The sequence below is a fragment of the Apteryx rowi genome, unplaced genomic scaffold (genome assembly GCF_003343035.1).
Source record: "Apteryx rowi isolate R43461 unplaced genomic scaffold, aptRow1 scaffold_544, whole genome shotgun sequence".
In the NCBI taxonomy this organism is placed as follows: domain Eukaryota; kingdom Metazoa; phylum Chordata; class Aves; order Apterygiformes; family Apterygidae; genus Apteryx; species Apteryx rowi.
In genome coordinates, this window is record NW_020450810.1 from 50,001 (window position 1) to 67,890 (window position 17,890).

A 17,890-nucleotide genomic window follows, 5' to 3' on the forward strand; every position below is an offset into this window, starting at 1 on the left:
GTGCAAGATATATTCCATGAGGCAGCAATGTGCCCTTGTGGCCAAGAAGGCCAGTGGCATCCTGGGGTGCATTAGGAAGAGCATTGCCAGCAGGTCGAGGGAGGTGATTCTCCCCCTCTACTCAGCCCTCGTGAGGCCACATCTRGAGCGTACTGTGTCGAGTTCTGGGCTCCCCAGTACAAGAGGGATGTAGCACTACTGGAGAGAGTCCAGCGTAGGGCTATGAAGATGATTAGGGGACTGGAGCATCTCTCTTATGAGGAAAGACTGAGAGAGCTGGGCCTGTTTAGCTTGGAGAAGAGAAGGCTGAGAGGAGATCTTATCAACGTGTACAAGTATCTGAAGGGAGGGTGTCGAGAGGATGGAGCCAGACTCTTTTCAGTGGTGCCGAGTGACAGGACATGAGGCAACGGGCACAAACTGAAACACAGACGCTTCCACCTGAACATGAGGAAAAACTTTTTCACTGTGAGGGTGACAGAGCACTGGAACAGGTTGCCCAGAGAGGTTGTGGAGTCTCCTTCTCTGGAGATATTCAAAACGCTCCTGGACGCGATCCTGTGCAATGTGCTCTAGGTGACCCTGCTTGAGCAGGGGGGTTAGACTAGATGATCTCCAGAGGTCTCTTCCAACCTCAACCATTCTGTGATTCTGTGATATATCAGGCATTGGTAATCTACTTTAAATTCTACATCTGTGGAAGCTATCTTCTTAATATTCAGCCAACTTCCCTGGAGCGCATTCAGAATGTTTTTCTAAATTTCACTAGCTAAAGAAAAATGTATCTCCTCTGATTTAAAACACAAGGAATAACAACTTAACCAGGTGAAATGAGTCATTTTCAACTGTGTAAAGACTCCTTAAAGACTGTTAACCTGTTTTTTAGCAGCCTGAGAATTTCCTCATGTAGATTAGGGGGGACCTGCTTCCTTCCCACAGGACAAGAAGTAGTCAAGTTGTAGCCAGTTTTATCTGAATCTGCCCCTAATTCATATGGAAATACTAAAGAAGCTCACATTCAAAATAAATTGTCCTCAAGAGCCTGCAATTCTGAATTTCTCGTAAAAGTTAAACTGCTTATATTTATATTTCTCCACGTATTTTATACACCCAAAAACTGGAAACACATAGTCATGCCTAGTACACTTACCACATTCAAACTGGAAAAGAAAGTAATCAAGGTTATTTTCACACTTCACCTTAATACAAGTATTTCAGCCCAGCTACAGCCTCTCAAAGAACACACAAAAATGGAAGGTAAAAGCACATGGGAATCTTCCTCTTATTACCACACACAGTATAATATAATAAACTGTTATTAAATCACAAAAGTAAAGAGGGGAAGGAGGAGAACAAACAACTTATTGGCTATATGTATGCGAAAAAAAAAGTAATTCATTAAAGTTTCTCAAAAGTGTCAATTATATCTTTAGGAATCTCACCATGATTTTTTCAGTCCCTGATTCACTAATTCTTCTGACATCTTTCTGTCTTCATCCTTTTTAGGCTGATCTTCTTACAAGGATAATCAATGCATCCCTTGAAGTGAGCTTCCTCCTTAAAATATGCATTTTATTTAACTTATTATGTCCAGCTAAACATGCTTTTGGAAACTGCAACCAGTCAGATAGTTTAAGTAACTGGGTTACATTATGGACAAGGCTATTTCCAACAACACCTTCTCCTTTAAAAGCCATCTGTTACCAACTGTGCACTAAGATGTGTTGRCCATTTTCAGTTTCACTGTGGGAGAAGAAACTAAGCCTTCTTAGCAGGGAAACATTAGAACCACCGCCTTAAATGAGATGCCAGAATCCTTATTTCCACTATTGCTCCCACAATACTTACCTTTTAACTCCTCGTGTCTTGATGTTCAGAAAAATAAAAGGAAAGAATAATTTATGAGAAGGTAAGTAAACATGGGGGTAAGAACCCAAATTTGATCAAATTATAGGGGTCTGGACATTGAAAGTAAGAGAGTAAAAAGACTCTCTCTTTTGTTTTTCATGTTTGTGCTACTGGGTTCAGACAGCGTGGATGAAAAGATTGGGAAAAGAGGCCTCAAGGATGGCAGAAATTGAGATTTGGCAGTGGCAGAAAGAAAGAATTGAGGTCATGAGGAAAAAAATCACAGTGTGACGGACCAACCAGAGTATTCCATCATTTCACACATGAACAAATAGCTAAAAGCTTCAGTAGACATAATCAAGTCATAGATGTATATATGCTATTATGTGTATAAAATACATTATGACAGTGTCAAAAATTGTGGCATATGAGAGTACAATAAATTCTACAGTTGCAGTTTATTTGTTCATTTCCAGATAGAAAACATTAAGAAACTTTGCCAAGACAAACTGAAGTGCAAATAGACTTTTAAACTGCATTAACATATTAAAAGAACGTCTGGTGCAAACATGGTCAAGTTTCCACGCATTCTTAGATAAGTATTTATGGTTAGTGTTTCAGTTGCATTGGGATTTTTTTTTTTTTTTAAATGAACTATGCTCACAGTTCACAAATGCTCAAGGAACGTTCTCACAGAATGGATAATCATGAATGAACTCTAAATATAAATTTCTCACCAGCAGCACTGCTTTGCAGTGCATCTACAGGTCTAAATCCTTGATATACAACTGTACTGTTAGCTTTCGTGAAGATGATAAGTAAGCAGGCTCTATAGAAACTATCAGTTACAGTTTAGTCTTGACAAATCCCCTGATCCACTGGTAAAACAGAATTAAAACATGTAAATAATATGATAATAAGACAGACAACAGTGAGAAGTAAAAACATGAAATACATTTAGTAAAAATACTGAGGTATGTTTAACAATGACCTGCATAAACTGGGCTGGTGCTTACTGTGGTACAAAGAGCTGGAAGAGGGCAAATCGCATAGCATCACATATTCCCAGACAGACTAGCCTAGAAACTCTGTGGTACAACTATTAGAAAGATATAATCAGAACACTTTGAACCCTTACTTATAAAGTGCATCTCCAAGCATGAGATCAAAAGGACATTTAGGTTCTTTCTCAGTACGATCTTAAACTTTCCATACTTACACAGAAGGCATGAAGAGGGCAGTGACAAATGCAGTGGTTTCATTTCACCCGACTACTAAGTGTTCCTAGAGTTACAGATCAGGTCCTACCAGTGTAAAAAAATCTGCTTCCATTCTTTTTGTCAAAGAAATTGAAAAAATGGAAATGTTAGGTAAAACAAAGTTATTTGTAAGACAGCTAAAATTCACTACTACTAGGTTCTTCTTGGTCTGAAATGTGCAAATAATAACTGTAAGACTGACAAAAGCAAGGTAGAGTGTTTAATCTCTCATTAACCTGTGAGATGAAGTTTATAGAGAGACGTAATATCTTTTATTACATCAGCTGATATAATAATAATAATAATAATAATAATAATAAAAGCACTAATACTACATAGTCCTGTGCATTTGTGACATATTACTGAGATCATCAGTATAGCCGTTACTATAACTCTGAAGTATCTTATAATCCAGTTGCGGACACTGACATTAAGATTGACAGAGGTTTCTACAGCAGGTGGACCAAAAAGAATTATTGCAATTTTTTCTTACATATGGGAAAGTCGGTCACATTGTATCTTACAACCGTTTATGTCTACTTCTTACAAGCAGAAAAACTGAGACTGTTATTAAAGAATGTTACTCTCAAAAGAGGAAGAATGTCTGATTTTGCTATAAATACTCTGAATGAAATTTAGAACCTAATTTCATCCTGCCACTGCTGTTTGGTGTCTGTCAGACTGAGGTCAGAAGGACATTCTCATGGTATATTTCAAATCTTTAATTTTTGTCCTCACGGTACGGTTGGCAGGRTCCTGCAAGGTTCCTACAGAATTAAACTGATGCTCTGCTGAGTGATTTGTTGAGCCTGAAGTATGAATATCATAATTTGCATGAACTACCTACACTTTTCAACTGCCAGCTCTGTACTTAAACGTCAGTGCACATCAGTCCCAACTTGCAATACCCTGGGTATTACAGTCCTTGGCCTATTCCAAAGTGAATGAAAATTCTGTACTAAAATACATGATGAATCTTCAGCGTGCACAAAACTTTATAATGGACCAAAAAGACGAGAATTTAATTGTCAAATTATTGTCAAACAAATGAAAAGCAAAGTCATCAATTATACAACATAAGGGTATTAACCATTTACTATTTTGAGATCATTAAACTTATGCTCCTCAAACATATAAAACTGACCAACATTTCATCATCATAAAATAATTTCAAACCACTTTTGCCGAATATAAAGTTAAAAAAAATTTTCTTTATTTATACTGGAAAATATGTTTCATTCCCAAAAGATATTGAAGTGCTTTACTTCTGCTGGTGACTTTGAGAGCTTAATACCTGCCTGATACTTAGTCTGAATAAGTTTCTGAAAATGCCCCTAAAAAAGCTTTTAAATTTGGGAAAATTATATTTGAGATAATACAAGGCCCATATCTTATATTAATAAATTTTCAAATGCAAATATGTTGTTTATGCACTTATGCATTTTTCTGTAATGTATTATGTATAGGTTGTATGTTTTTTATACTATTTTAGAAAGTGAAACAAATTATTTAAAAAATACAAAGTACATTTTAGTGGAATAAAAAAATGAATATTCTTGTGGATTTTATTAGATCAAGTTATGCAGAATAGAAATATCTTATCAAAAAAAAAAATCAAAGACGATTAGCAAGATAAAACCAGGATAACATTAAGTATTGATACTTGGATAAAACATATTGGCCAAAACATAGTAGTAAGGCTATATATAGCAAAGGAAAATTAATGTGGTGGCACACACATTACCGTTTCACTTAGTGGCCCCATACAGATATTTGTGGACTAGAGACAGATTATCCACAAGGGATAACACAAGTGAGTGATCCTATAGCAGAGGTGCAGCTTTTGATAACTGTTTCTTTAATCCTATGGCCCTTCGATTTTAAAAGTAAAAATATTTATCTTTCACCTTAAGGAAAAATAATATGGCTTGACCAATACAGCCCTTTGGGAAATAAAAGGACACTAAGTTTTCCTTAATGTTATAATTTCTGACCCACATTACAAGTTGCGTGAAGGGAAATTAATCTTTATTTGGCTATGCTGACTGTTCCATACTACCAGGAGACTGACAGTGTGTCTGCTTAACATCCACTGACAGCATGGGACTGCTCATTTGATTACTAAAGCAATGTTCAGTTTATGCCCTTATCTGAATTTAGTCTATGTCAGTTCTAGGACAAGAACACAGATTAGTTGCAATGATGTAACACCAAAAAAGTTTTCCCAAATATAACAGTGTAAAGTTCATTAAATTTTATCTTTGCAGGACTATATACAACATGACACAACATGACAGTCAGCGTATAAAACTGAATGAAAAGAAAACATCTAAAACCCAAATTTCTGCTTCCTCAAGAGAAACAGATATATACAGATGACAAATACCCACCCTGCTTTAAACTACAGGAGTAATATAGTATCTACCTACCAACACTTCCTCCTGCAAATTAAATATGTTCTCCATGAACTTCTGAAGCAAAACACTGTTCCTGAAATTTTCTGTAGACTACCATAAAAATATAACTGGTACATAGACAAAAAAAATTATGATTTCATGGGCATTATACAAGGTGGGTTTTCAGACTGAAAGATGTTCAGGAGAATTAAAACAGATGACATACCATGTTGCTTGAATCACAGTTTGTGCTACATAGTAATTTGGACTGAGCTTTATGTTACACAAGAGGAGAGTTGGTAAGGAAAGGATATACAAATTTTGGCAACAGAAAATTTAAGGCATTTTATCAATATCCAGAGTGGTACTAGCTAGGCAAGAGGATGTTTTGGTACTGTATTAATCTGATTAGGAAAAAACTTTACATTCAAACATTTGGTCCACTTATCTGTGATAGTTTACTGCCTGTTTTCATACTTAAATAGTTAAATAGTATATAGGCTGATGCAGGTTACTTTTTTGTTTTGTTCATAAGTTTTAAAAATATATCTTCAAAATGCTCATTTAAAAATTTTCTTAAAGTAGAAAATAAGAACAATTCCCTTCAACTTTAATACATTCTTCCTTTTTTTGCACTTCGAGATGGGAGGGAATGAGACTTTGCAACTTTGTACCCATTTCAATACACTGTCTTATAGTTCATAAGAAAAAACAAAGATTTCCTACCTTGATGGACTGACTGTAAGGTCCTATATTAGCAGGTGCCCAGTGAGAAATGCTCTGTACATGCATGACCAGTTTTTCATCATGCAACATGTCATCAGTTGCAATGTCATACTTATGCACAAGGCAGTCAATGCAAAACAGTACTCCATCAGGTAACAGGGTTTCTACACATACTCTGAAAACACAAGAAAATTATCTTTGTCAAACAAAGTTTGCCTGCACCAACTTTCAGCATTTATTTTCCATGTTTTTTGGATACTACGTTACAAAATTTTGTCAGGAACATATAACAAAGCTATAGTATCACAATAACCAGGTAGTACTTACATGGTTATCTCCTCTCGAAATTATGATCAATTTTAGACTTCTAGCAAGTTAGTTTCTCCTTGGTAATGCAAATTAATATTATAGTCAGTGGCCCATTTCCATTTGGTTATTTTTATGATGTGTATCATTTTATTAAGAACAAATATATGAGTTCTGTTATTAAAAAAAATCCTGACCACGCAACTATTTAAAAACGCCAGATAAGTTATGCTAAGCAGCCTTCAGACTACATGTCTATATCACTATAGTATTCTTATCCCCACCCATTTGTCACTGAATTTCCTTCTACTAGCTGGACTAGAGATTTAGTTTTCTAAACAGCAGCAGCTTACTGTTTCTTCACAGCTTCTTCACATGTTATAATGCAATACTGAATGTTTTATTTCATGACACAAACATTTATGACAGAACTGAAAACCTACTTAAGTACTCATCAAAAAAGTTCATTTTTGTTTGCTCCAAGATTTTGCGTGTCTAGATGGACAGACAGCCTGCCTGTTGCATCTGCCCAGTGAAAAAGCAGTAGAAAAAAAATTGGCATTTCTAAGCCTGAAAAACAATTACATTTCCAGTCCACGCATAAAAAGTCATTTAGCTCCCAGCAGGAATCTAACAAAAAATTATTTGTTCTATTTACATATCATGTAATACAATCTTACAAAATTCTTCTTGCTTCTTCCAAGAAAACTACCTTTCTCCCCTCCTGTCCTATGCAAATAAAGTATTTTTTCCTCATTATCATCATCATAAGGATGGGTGAGTACATTTTCTGCTTGGGCTGGTAAATTTTCAAGACAATTTTGCAAATTTAGTGCAGATCCACACCCTTGAGTCTGTGCTTCTAGCATATTACTTGTGAGAACTCCCACAGCCAGGTCTCTGTGCATAATGCAATTATGCAGCCATGCAAACTGCCGCATAATTTTTCTTTTGGTCAAAAAAACCATAAATCTGTTTGTTCCACATAAATAATCATAAAAAGCCATTTTCCTGCAACCTCCTAATCTTTCTAGCTGTTATTTTATGACCTTTCCAAGAAGTGATGAAAGACTATGTGGCTGGCTATGTAAATGTGGAGGCTTAAGACATGCAGCAGCATGAGAAGTGAAGGAAGCTAAATCTGGAGAAGGGTAAGTGCCTTTCAGAAGACTTAAGATACAAAAGACTGGAGATTCATTTTTGTGTATTTCACATCTGGGGATAGATCTCTGCTCTTAAGGCATACAAACCCAGCATTCCACCCCTCTGTGGTTTAGTAATCCTGCACTATAATTAGCATCTCAAAGAAGCCTCTTCCGGCTCTCTAGCCTCTTCTGACACCCAGGTGGTAGAGATGGTTAGGAGAATGTGAATCTATCATGATATGCATTATCTTAACAATGTTTTAATTATAATCACACTATACTTAAAAGTCAATGACTATACTTCATATTCTGTAATAAAAATAGAATACGTTATTTTATGTTACAAAATTGCTAAACTGAAAAGGCACCCCCTCCTCCTATTTTATTAGAATTAACATTATTTGTAGTAAATAAAATATACACAGTGCCAGAGAATGAATATCTGGTCATGGCAATGTTAACCACAGACATAATACAGTATTTGCAATATAATTTGGAACTAACAAAAAAAAAAGTTCCATCACTTTTCTTACCACTCAAATACTTATATATTGTATTAGTTAATATGAATCTTTTCACAATTAGAAGATATTTTTCCACTTTTTTTTAAAAAGTGTCTTATCTAAAATAAAGAAGGATAATGAGCATTCCTATTTTAGATGGCAATTTGTATCATATAAGCCATACAATCTTTTAGCATTTTGCCTTCCCTCCTGATTTATGTTACCAGGATGATATTTTGGTTTTGGTGCTTCTAGATATAGATGAAAAATGACAGGGAGACCAATAAGATATCAAATATGACAGAGCAATGGTAACAAATAACATTTGATTTTTACTATGGTACTTCTATATTGCATAATCCCTGTTATATATCRTATAATATCACTGTGCTCTGTAGCAAATTCAGGCTAGGAATTTAATTTTGTGTCTTTCTCAGTTGGTTGCATTTTGTATAAAATATAGAAAGATTTTATAAATTATGGGGGAGGACATTAATAAAGATGCAGGGAAATTTGTCTTAGGAAACCATTCAAAGCAGTGAGTTCTACACAGATGCAACTACTAGCAAAATTATTACTAAGTTATGTGAAATGTATGCTATAAGCCTGAATAAAGAATAAAACCTTTTCAGTTGCACAACAGGAAAAAGTAAAGAGTCTGCTTCTTTTAAGATACTTTGTGTAACACTAAAATTGACAAAATTATTTTTATTTTAGAATACATATTATATTAGTATTTTAATTAACCATCTTGAGGAGGGATAATAAGTTCACAGAATACGAGCTTAGACGAAATAGAAAATGCAAGTATGCTTGTTCTGAGGAATTACAATCCCTGACAAATATATTCAATAAGAGGGAAAAACTTGGGAATCAACAATTATGAAAGAGATGGATGGATATACTGGTGAAAGAGATATACGGGCCAGATAAATAGACAAGAGTTAGAAAAATAATGACAGCCAATAAAAAGACCAATGTAATTTGGGAAAGCATACATACAGGCATCACATAAAAGAACAGGGTGGATACTGTTTTTATCCCCTACATCCGTGGTAAGGAAGAGAACTTAACTACAACAGATATTGACAATCTGGTCAGAATCCAGCAGAATGTGATAACTACAACATTAAAACACAGATTAAAAAAACTGACCTCACAGAAAGATTAGAAGAGCTCAATGAAATGATCACAAAGTCTGATCTTGAAACGAGTTGTCTTACAAACTACCAAATCACAGACCAGTACAGAATCAAATGAAACTTGGGCTTTTCAGCATTTTCTAGAAGGCTAAGAGGTTTAGAGTCCTACAGTTCGTACATGTGATATCATGGAGTATAATGCAGAGACTCATGCTAACAAAGGTAGAGACAGGATGTACAAATGGTACTTCACTGTGTGGGGGTACTAGCTGAGATCCAAAAACTGTATGTATGGCCCTTCTATTATGTTACTGATTTCACCTAATAAGTCCTTCTCTTATTCACATTAATCAGACTGAATGCAACAACGCTACCAATTCTGGTGCAGCTGGTACCAGCTCCAACTTCTCTGTGCTATGTTTCACTGCATGGTGTAAACAGCTAATGTGCCTGAAGTCATGGTTCACTGAAGATTAACAACAGTCTACAAACCTTTGAAGGGGAAGAAATGAGTATAGTAGTTCAGCCAGCCATAAACAGGGAAGATGGAATGTATTCAAAATAGAAAATGTAGGCTGAGTATCAGGAAAGGTTTAGTTTCAGATACAGGGCTAAGTAACAGACAAGATGATGTTTAGTGGAAAATACAGGTTTGCAAACCTAGCTTTTAAATTAGCTCAAAACTGAAACCTAGGGAAAGGACTAGGGTAATTTTTATTCAAATAGTAAGTAACCTGGGTCAAAAAAGCTGCTATGGAATTCACCTTTGAAAATTAAGTGGCTTTTTTATCTCAATTTATTGCCATATCTTCCCTATGAAAAAAAACTATTACCATTAATGGCATTTTCATGAACTGAATGATTGTAATCTCTGCTCTTTGCTCGTCCATGCATATGCTAAAAGTATGAACTTGATTTAAAAAACCTGAACAATGGGACATGAGGTCTGACCTCATAGTTGACCTTCCTCTGAGCAGAAGGTTGGACTAGAYGACCACCAGAGGTCCCTTCCAACCTGAATTATCAAGCAAAAAAACAAAAAAACAGCAAAAAAACAAAAGAAGGTTTAGTAAAATCATGGGTTTTTTGAAGAAAGTAAAGTAATTGACAGGCTAGTAATATACAAGCAAAACAAAACAAAAAACCCTAAAACCCCAAACCATCAATACAAAAGACACATCAGTTCAGACAAGTCACAGAGAGGCACCAACACTTGCAAAATTTTATTATACTGCTATAAGACCATATGGGGGGCATATATAAACTTTATGGAAAATATTAAGGCAAGAATCTCCAACTCTAGTGTTTCTAAGATGACCATCCCTGATGCAATTACCCTAAAAGGCAGCAAAAGTATATTTCTGAGTCTGTGAGATGCAAAAATTTGTACAAAAGCTTCATAAATATGGTACCAATAATACAGTATATTACAATGTATCATAAATACACTATAGCAATAGTCTAATCCTACCTTACTGGTGAACACAAATCAAATTCTGCCACATAAGCTGAATTTATAACAGTGAAATCTTTCATGCTCTTCATATACAGATGTACCAAAATAATATCTTTCAATTTAAATCCCTCTGAAGTCATATTAGCTGCAAGACAAAAATAATATAGCTGTTAAAAATAGAATATTTTAAATGCGTGTAGAAAGACAGCAGAGGCATCTTGTGTTTGTTCAAMAAAAGCAAATGATAATAACCCAACACTTGTCTACACCTGACTGAAGACTTTTGCCACATACTACCTATCCCCTCATAATACCCAATTTTTCATGAAATTTTTTTTCAAGTTGATTTTCCGATTATATAAAGAATATAAATTAATTTTATCCACCCTCAATAAAAATGATTTTTTGCTTTAATATATCATGCATTAATGTGCACGCACACACATATATACATGTGACAGTCCAAATTCCTTGTACTCATGTTTTATCTTGTATTTTTTCTTTTCAGATTATGACAGCTAGTAATCTATAAAGCACTTTGAATCACAAAAGTACAAAATTTGGAGGGGACGGCAAGAGGTCATTTAATCCATTACCATCTTCAAAGACAAGACCAAGTATTTATATGCCATTCCAGAAGGATGATTGTCTAAACTTTTTTAAAAAAACCCACCTTACTGCAATAATAAGCTCTATATAAACAAAGAGTTACAAATGGCAAGACAGACAAYAGGAAACAGAAGTGGCCATGACAGAAAAGAAGGAAAGATGGTAGCAGAGAAAGACTTTGCTCAAGGAAAGAACTTGGAAAGTCAGTATCACCTGAATGTGTACAGAGAGAAGATTCAAGCCATAGCACTTAAGGAGACAGAATCTACTACTCTTACATACCAAATACCATAACAAGGTATGTGGGATCAGCTCAGCAGGTCTGCAGTCTGGTCGTATTATAACTCATGAGCAACAGAAACTAAATTAAGAACAAAGCCTTCTCTGAAAAATGTGAACAAATATAAAACATATACAATAACGGAGTGCCATGTGACTTAACTTGAAGTGAGTGACCTACTTAAAACTCTTTTCAGTATAATTTTGGGGATCTTGTCCTTTAGAGTTATAGTGCATACATGTATATTTTTTTTTTCCAGTGGAACAGTACACGAGGGTAAAGATAATCTGTTGCTTTAGTGAGAAACAAATACTTTTTGTGTAAAACGTTTCCATGCTTTTAAACACGGTTCAGGAGCTGGCACACTTCCACTAACGGCAATATGGCCATATCAGTACTGGATTTTGCTCTAAATGTCCCAGTTTTACTTAGTCATACTGCTGTTTCTTAGTTTTGGCAATCTAAAGAGGGGAATTCTCACTGACAGAAAAGGAAAGTGTGTGTTAAGTGATACAAGAAACTATAACGCAGTAGACATAAAACTCCTCTGAAGTCAAGATACAACTGCAGAAGCATCAGCTGAGAAATCAGCACACTGATAATTCTGTATTTGAAAGCTGCCTGATGGCAATCACTAGGTCAATACCAGCTGCTACTTCATCAGTCAAGAAGGAGATAAGGATATTTTTCAAATTTCCAGTCAGCATAACATTTTAGTCAAGAAGAAAGAGTTTCAGCCTGTAGTTAAAAGTTTTGCAGCATTATCTGGAATATTTTGAGGAAAAAAAAGCAGGTCTAGATTTAAAATGCTTAAGTCAAAGTTAACCCTAATTTGTAAACACGTAACAATATTTGCAAGTTAAAAGAAAGAGATTTGGTTAAATTCATAATTTCCAACTTTATAAAAAATATCTTCTTAAACAAATTAAAGGTACAATCCTCTTGTCCTCTGCATGTGTTAGAGGAATGATGGGAAATAATCTCTCCCTAGATTGTAAGCAGCATAAAACTGACTTCCCAAAGCACTGTATCTAGTAGAAAGGCATAAGTGATGAACCAGTTACCAATCCACCACTTGGGTTCTTCAAACACAGCAAGTTCTGCTTCCCAAGGAGAGAACTCTTACACAGCACAGTTTCAAAATGTACAAGGAAAGTATACAGCATTTATATTGAATTTCAAGCCRTTCACTGTTCCCAATAATTTATAAAATATGGCCAGGTGAGACTCATATTTACTTTGGCAGAACTTCTGACAAAAGATAACATTGGCCAGAATACAACTTAATTTTTTTAAATGGGTGATCTAAGTAAGATCCTTAGGCTGAAAGTTACAAAAGACAACATCAATATTGCCTACAGCAGGTAGTATTCTAGACTAAAATCTCATGTAGTAAAAATCTATGTAGCTCTCTTGAAGCCTATGGAGTTTTGCCAAGGTACAACTGCACTGGAGCTGCTTTACTTTAAGCATTGCAGTCTTTGTCATCTTCCAATCACCAGAAGAAAAGTTTAAATTAATAGTTTAAGAAAATAAGTGTAAACAATAATGTACTGAATTCCTTTCTCCTGATCTTAGTTTTATGGAAGAAATCTAACCACTTTACAGAAGAACAACTGCATGCTTCATATGGTCAAGAAATAGATTTCCATTTCTGAATCCTTCTGGCAACTCACCTCTTTAGAGGACATTAAATCAATTAATCCTGCAAAGAAAAGGTTAGAAGGAATGTGCCTATTCCATTCTCATATCATAAAAGACTGAACTGAACTCCTATACTGTAAGTATGAGCTGAGGAAAAGTCTTACACATATCTGCAGATTAGTCAAGTTCTCAGAAAAAAAAAAAAAGCAAAAGAAGAATATTGCRGTTTCTTCATATGATGGGACCATAATTCATTCAGTTTTCCACACTATCCTCCAGAAAGGTAAAAAACCCACAGGAAATGTGAGAACTGACATTTTCTACCAAGGATGAGAAAATGACAATTTTTCCTGAATTAGAATACAATACTACTTGCTACTGCAAGTGATTTGCTGAAAGCAATAGGCTACTGAACTAGTCAGAGACACAATTAGTCTTCTTCCTCTTCTTCTTTTTGACAGATTCTACAACAAAAACATATAATGTTTGTACTAGCAGATTTCCATACAAATATAATGAGAACCAAATTCTGTAACAAAAATGTTACAGAAGCCTTTTGCTTCAATTTACAGATTATGCCCAGAAAATTTACACTAAACATTGCTGCCCTTCACTAAAAGTTTGATTACACCCACCTTGCTGATTTCCAAGCTATTAAAGTTTAGCTTAAGGGAGTTCTACAACATATGACTTCTTTGCTTCCTAAAAATCGCTAGGGTTTCTTTATCATTCTATATTCAGTCATGAACTCAGCTGCACAAGCCAAACAAAGATTTTATGGGACAATACATCATGAGAATTTGTGAACAAGAATATGAGCCTACCCATTCAGATACCAAGAATTATTTCCATTTTTATGAAAGAAAAAGAAGCCTGCATAAACATGCTTTATTTAAAGTTTAAAATGAAGAAAGATGTGAAACAAAATGTGAACATTTTGTTTTATATGTCAATATCTTGTAAGAGGGGGATAGTAAGGAATCTGGATTCCTTGATTCCCAAGATAGCAATTTCTCCTTTACATTTAGTATATAAATGAGATTTACTGCTGCTGACCTAATCCTAGATGCCAAAATGTGCAACAGAAACAGCTTTCTAGAAAACTTAATTTCAAATTATGGTAGCTACAAAAGTGCTTTAGCGATTAGACAGCATCCATAGCACACATGCACACACACACACACACGCAGTATTTATTGAAAGAAAGTTATAAAGCATAAAAGTACTGTGAAAATAGTGTTGTTACAGTGATACGAACACAACTCTGGCTTTGAGGGTCTTCAAAAATGGGGTGAATTACAATGTGTTCAATATTAAAGCCAGCAATTGTGATATCATGATACCAACTGAAGTCAAGATGAGATGACAAACTGAAAATCACAACATTTAAAGTTATAAGAACATACGAGAATACAGACTCTTTATAAAATGCTATAATAAAAACAGCACTAATAAAACAGATAATTGGTAAACTGAATAAAGCACCTTGGAGAGAAGAAAATGCTTCCCTTGCTGCATCTTGAGTACTTTTGCCTTCTGATGGAAGAAAGTGGGCAGTGAAACCTGAAAACCACTGGTAACCACGCAGGGACTTTCCTGAACTTCCAAATGTCTTAGCTATGGGAAATGAAGAACAGCACTATGATTACAATGATGAAGAATACCAGGTTAGGCAAGAATATCTTTTAAATTGTCTAGGTAAGAAGAACTTCTACAGAAAAAAAAATCAAAAGTTATTAAAACATCTTCAAAACTCATTTACAGACAAGCAGTTATAAAACAAATATTAAAAGTAAATGTGCTGGTGTCAAAGCTTCCAAACGGTATTTGATGAATCCTTCTCCAACACTGCCTTCAGAGTGTATGCTTAAAAGTATTATTTAGCTGAAGATTTCAGTACTTTTTCCTCCTCCTTTCCTTTTTTTGCTGACCTTTTACAGTTTCTCTAGCTGTACTGATACAGATGTGCCATTGAAAAGCAAAAATTTAAAAGTACCTGAGTGACACAGGAACAGATTTTCAAAGTTATCTGCCAAATTTTAAAGGAAGTTAGATGGTTTAACCTAACATATTTAGGCATTTTTTAACCTCTCACTAGGCACTTGTCCATATTCAAGTGCCTAAAGACTACTCAATATTAAACACTGTGACACAATGAAACTTAATTTTCAGAAAAAGTTTATTGATCTTTGGGTTTAAAGCCACAGTGATGCTGTGGTAGTTTAATGAGATACTGCCCTATGAACCCAAGGTTTATCTTGCATCAATCACCTCATGTTTGAGGCAAAGCTAATATCAGGCATATAATCGTTACTGCAGCTCACCTAAAAGACAGTAACTAGTCAGCATGGCTTCACCAAGGGGAAATCATGCCTAACCAAYCTGATAGCCTTCTATGATGGAATGACTGGCTGGGTAGATGAGGGGAGAGCAGTGGATGTTGTCTACCTAGACTTCAGCAAGGCTTTCGACACTGTCTSCCATAGCATCCTCATAGACAAGCTCAGGAAGTGTGGGCTGGATGAGTGGACAGTGAGGTGGATTGAGAACTGGCTGAATGGCAGAGCTCAGAGAGTTGTGATCAGTGGCACAGAGTCTAGTTGGAGGCCTGTAGCTAGCGGTGTCCCCCAGGGGTCAGTACTGGGTCCAGTCTTGTTCAACTTCTTCATCAATGACCTGGATGAAGGCACAGAGTACACCCTCAGCCTCCAAGTTTGCTGACGATACAAAACTGGGAGGAGTGGCGGATACACTGGAGGGCTGTGCTGCCATTCAGAGAGACCTGGCCAGGCTGGAGAGGTGGGCGGAGAGGAACCTCATGAAGTTCAACAAAGGSAAGTGCAGGGTCCWGCACCTGGGGARGAATAACCCCATGCACCAGTACAGGTTGGGGGTTGACCTGCTGGAAAGCAGCTCTGCSGAGAAGGACCTGGGAGTGCTGGTGGACACCAAGTTAAGCATGAGGCAGCAATGTGCCCTTGTGGCCAAGAAGGCCAATGGCATCCTGGGGTGCATTAGGAAGAGYRTTGCCAGCAGGTCGAGGGAGGTGATTCTCCCCCTCTACTCAGCCCTCGTGAGGCCACATCTGGAGTACTGCGTCCAGTTCTGGGCTCCCCAGTACAAGAGGGATGTGGCACTACTGGAGCAAGTCCAGCGAAGGGCCACAAAGATGATTAGGGGACTGGAACATCTCTCTTATGAGGAAAGGCTGAGAGAGCTTGGCCTGTTTAGCCTGGAGAAGAGAAGGCTGAGAGGAGATCTTATCAACGTGTACAAGTATCTGAAGGGAGGGTGTCAAGAGGATGGGGCCAGACTCTTTTCAGTGGTGCCCAGTGACAGGACGCGAGGCAACGGGCACAAACTGAAACACAGACAMTTCCATCTGAACATGAGGAAAAACTTTTTCACTGTGAGGGTGACAGAGCACTGGAACAGGTTGCCCMGAGAGGTGGTGGAGTCTCCTTCTCTGGAGATATTCAAAACGCGCCTGGATGCATCCTGTGCAATGTGCTCTAGGTGACCCTGCTTGAGCAGGGGGGTTGGACTAGATGATCTCCAGAGGTCCCTTCCAACCTCAGTGATTCTGTGATTCCGTGATTCTGTTATGCTGCTAAACTTGATCATGCATGTGACCCTGAGACTGTTTCTACAAATAGGACAGGCCTATATACCAGAAAAGCAAGTTGAAGGTGTGTTTTATACTTAATTTTGGAGTTTGCTTTTCTATTTTCAATTTGAAAACTGTAGAGTTAGGGTACAGGTGTTAATATGATCTTTAAAATAAAACTCACTCCCTCTACTCTAATGAATGATCATATTACAGAAAATTTGATCGGAAAACCAAAACACATTAAATAAGATTGATATGATAAGAAATTTGGAGCACTTTCCAATAAAAAATAATAATAAAAAAAGAAAAAATGGGTTATCCTCCTTCTGAAAAAGAACTTGGAACTGCTTCATTACTTCAGATATATAAATACAGAAAATTGCATTGTACTAGGATATCTTTATCTTCAGACTGGCTATTAAAGGTCACAAACATTCTTTTAAGGAGTGTTCTTACAGTACTTCACATCATACTCCTCCAACAAGAAATAATATTACTTTTCTAATGACTGAGTTGTGCAAAACTCACTGAAATCCAGAGAATTATGCTTTGTGTTTGACTTCCAGATGACAGGAAGGATTTTCTGTGGTTCATCCTCTTCTGATGAAGTTAAAATATTGCCATCATTGCAGCTTAGCTCACAAGAACAGCTACTGACCATGAATGTGTCTGAAGATTCCCCCTGCTTGACACAAATATTATACAATAAGCATCTAAACAGCATGCCAAGCAGTATGAAATTATCAAACACCATTTAAATGTTCTTGTTTTTTGATATTGAAAAAATACTACAGCCCAATATATACTTAAACTTAGAAGAAGCCATGGAAGAACAGTAATAGGATTCCCAACTATTTAGGCTGCAAATTAGCAGAATACAACATGCTCCTGTTGACATACCATATGGAATCAAAATGTAGATTCAGCAGTAAATGAGAACAATAGATACAAGAATCAATCAGAGAC

The 17,890-nt window shown here is 36.1% G+C and overlaps 1 protein-coding gene across 5 annotated transcripts in view; it reads right to left on the reverse strand.

The window, feature by feature from the left end:
• The window catches only part of DPH6 (diphthamine biosynthesis 6), a 174,492-nt gene that overhangs the window by 48,678 nt on the left and 107,924 nt on the right, over positions 1-17,890 (reverse strand). For 4 of the 5 annotated variants that reach the window (XM_026081351.1, XM_026081350.1, XM_026081347.1 and 1 more), the window contains 4 exons: positions 17,453-17,609; positions 14,800-14,931; positions 10,797-10,926; positions 6,230-6,404 (listed from right to left, as the gene is read on the reverse strand). In XM_026081351.1, the coding sequence (XP_025937136.1) occupies positions 6,230-6,404; positions 10,797-10,926; positions 14,800-14,931; positions 17,453-17,609 (594 nt within the window). The remainder of the gene's footprint in view (positions 1-6,229; positions 6,405-10,796; positions 10,927-14,799; positions 14,932-17,452; positions 17,610-17,890) is intronic. The other variant, XM_026081348.1, reaches the window with a different exon arrangement.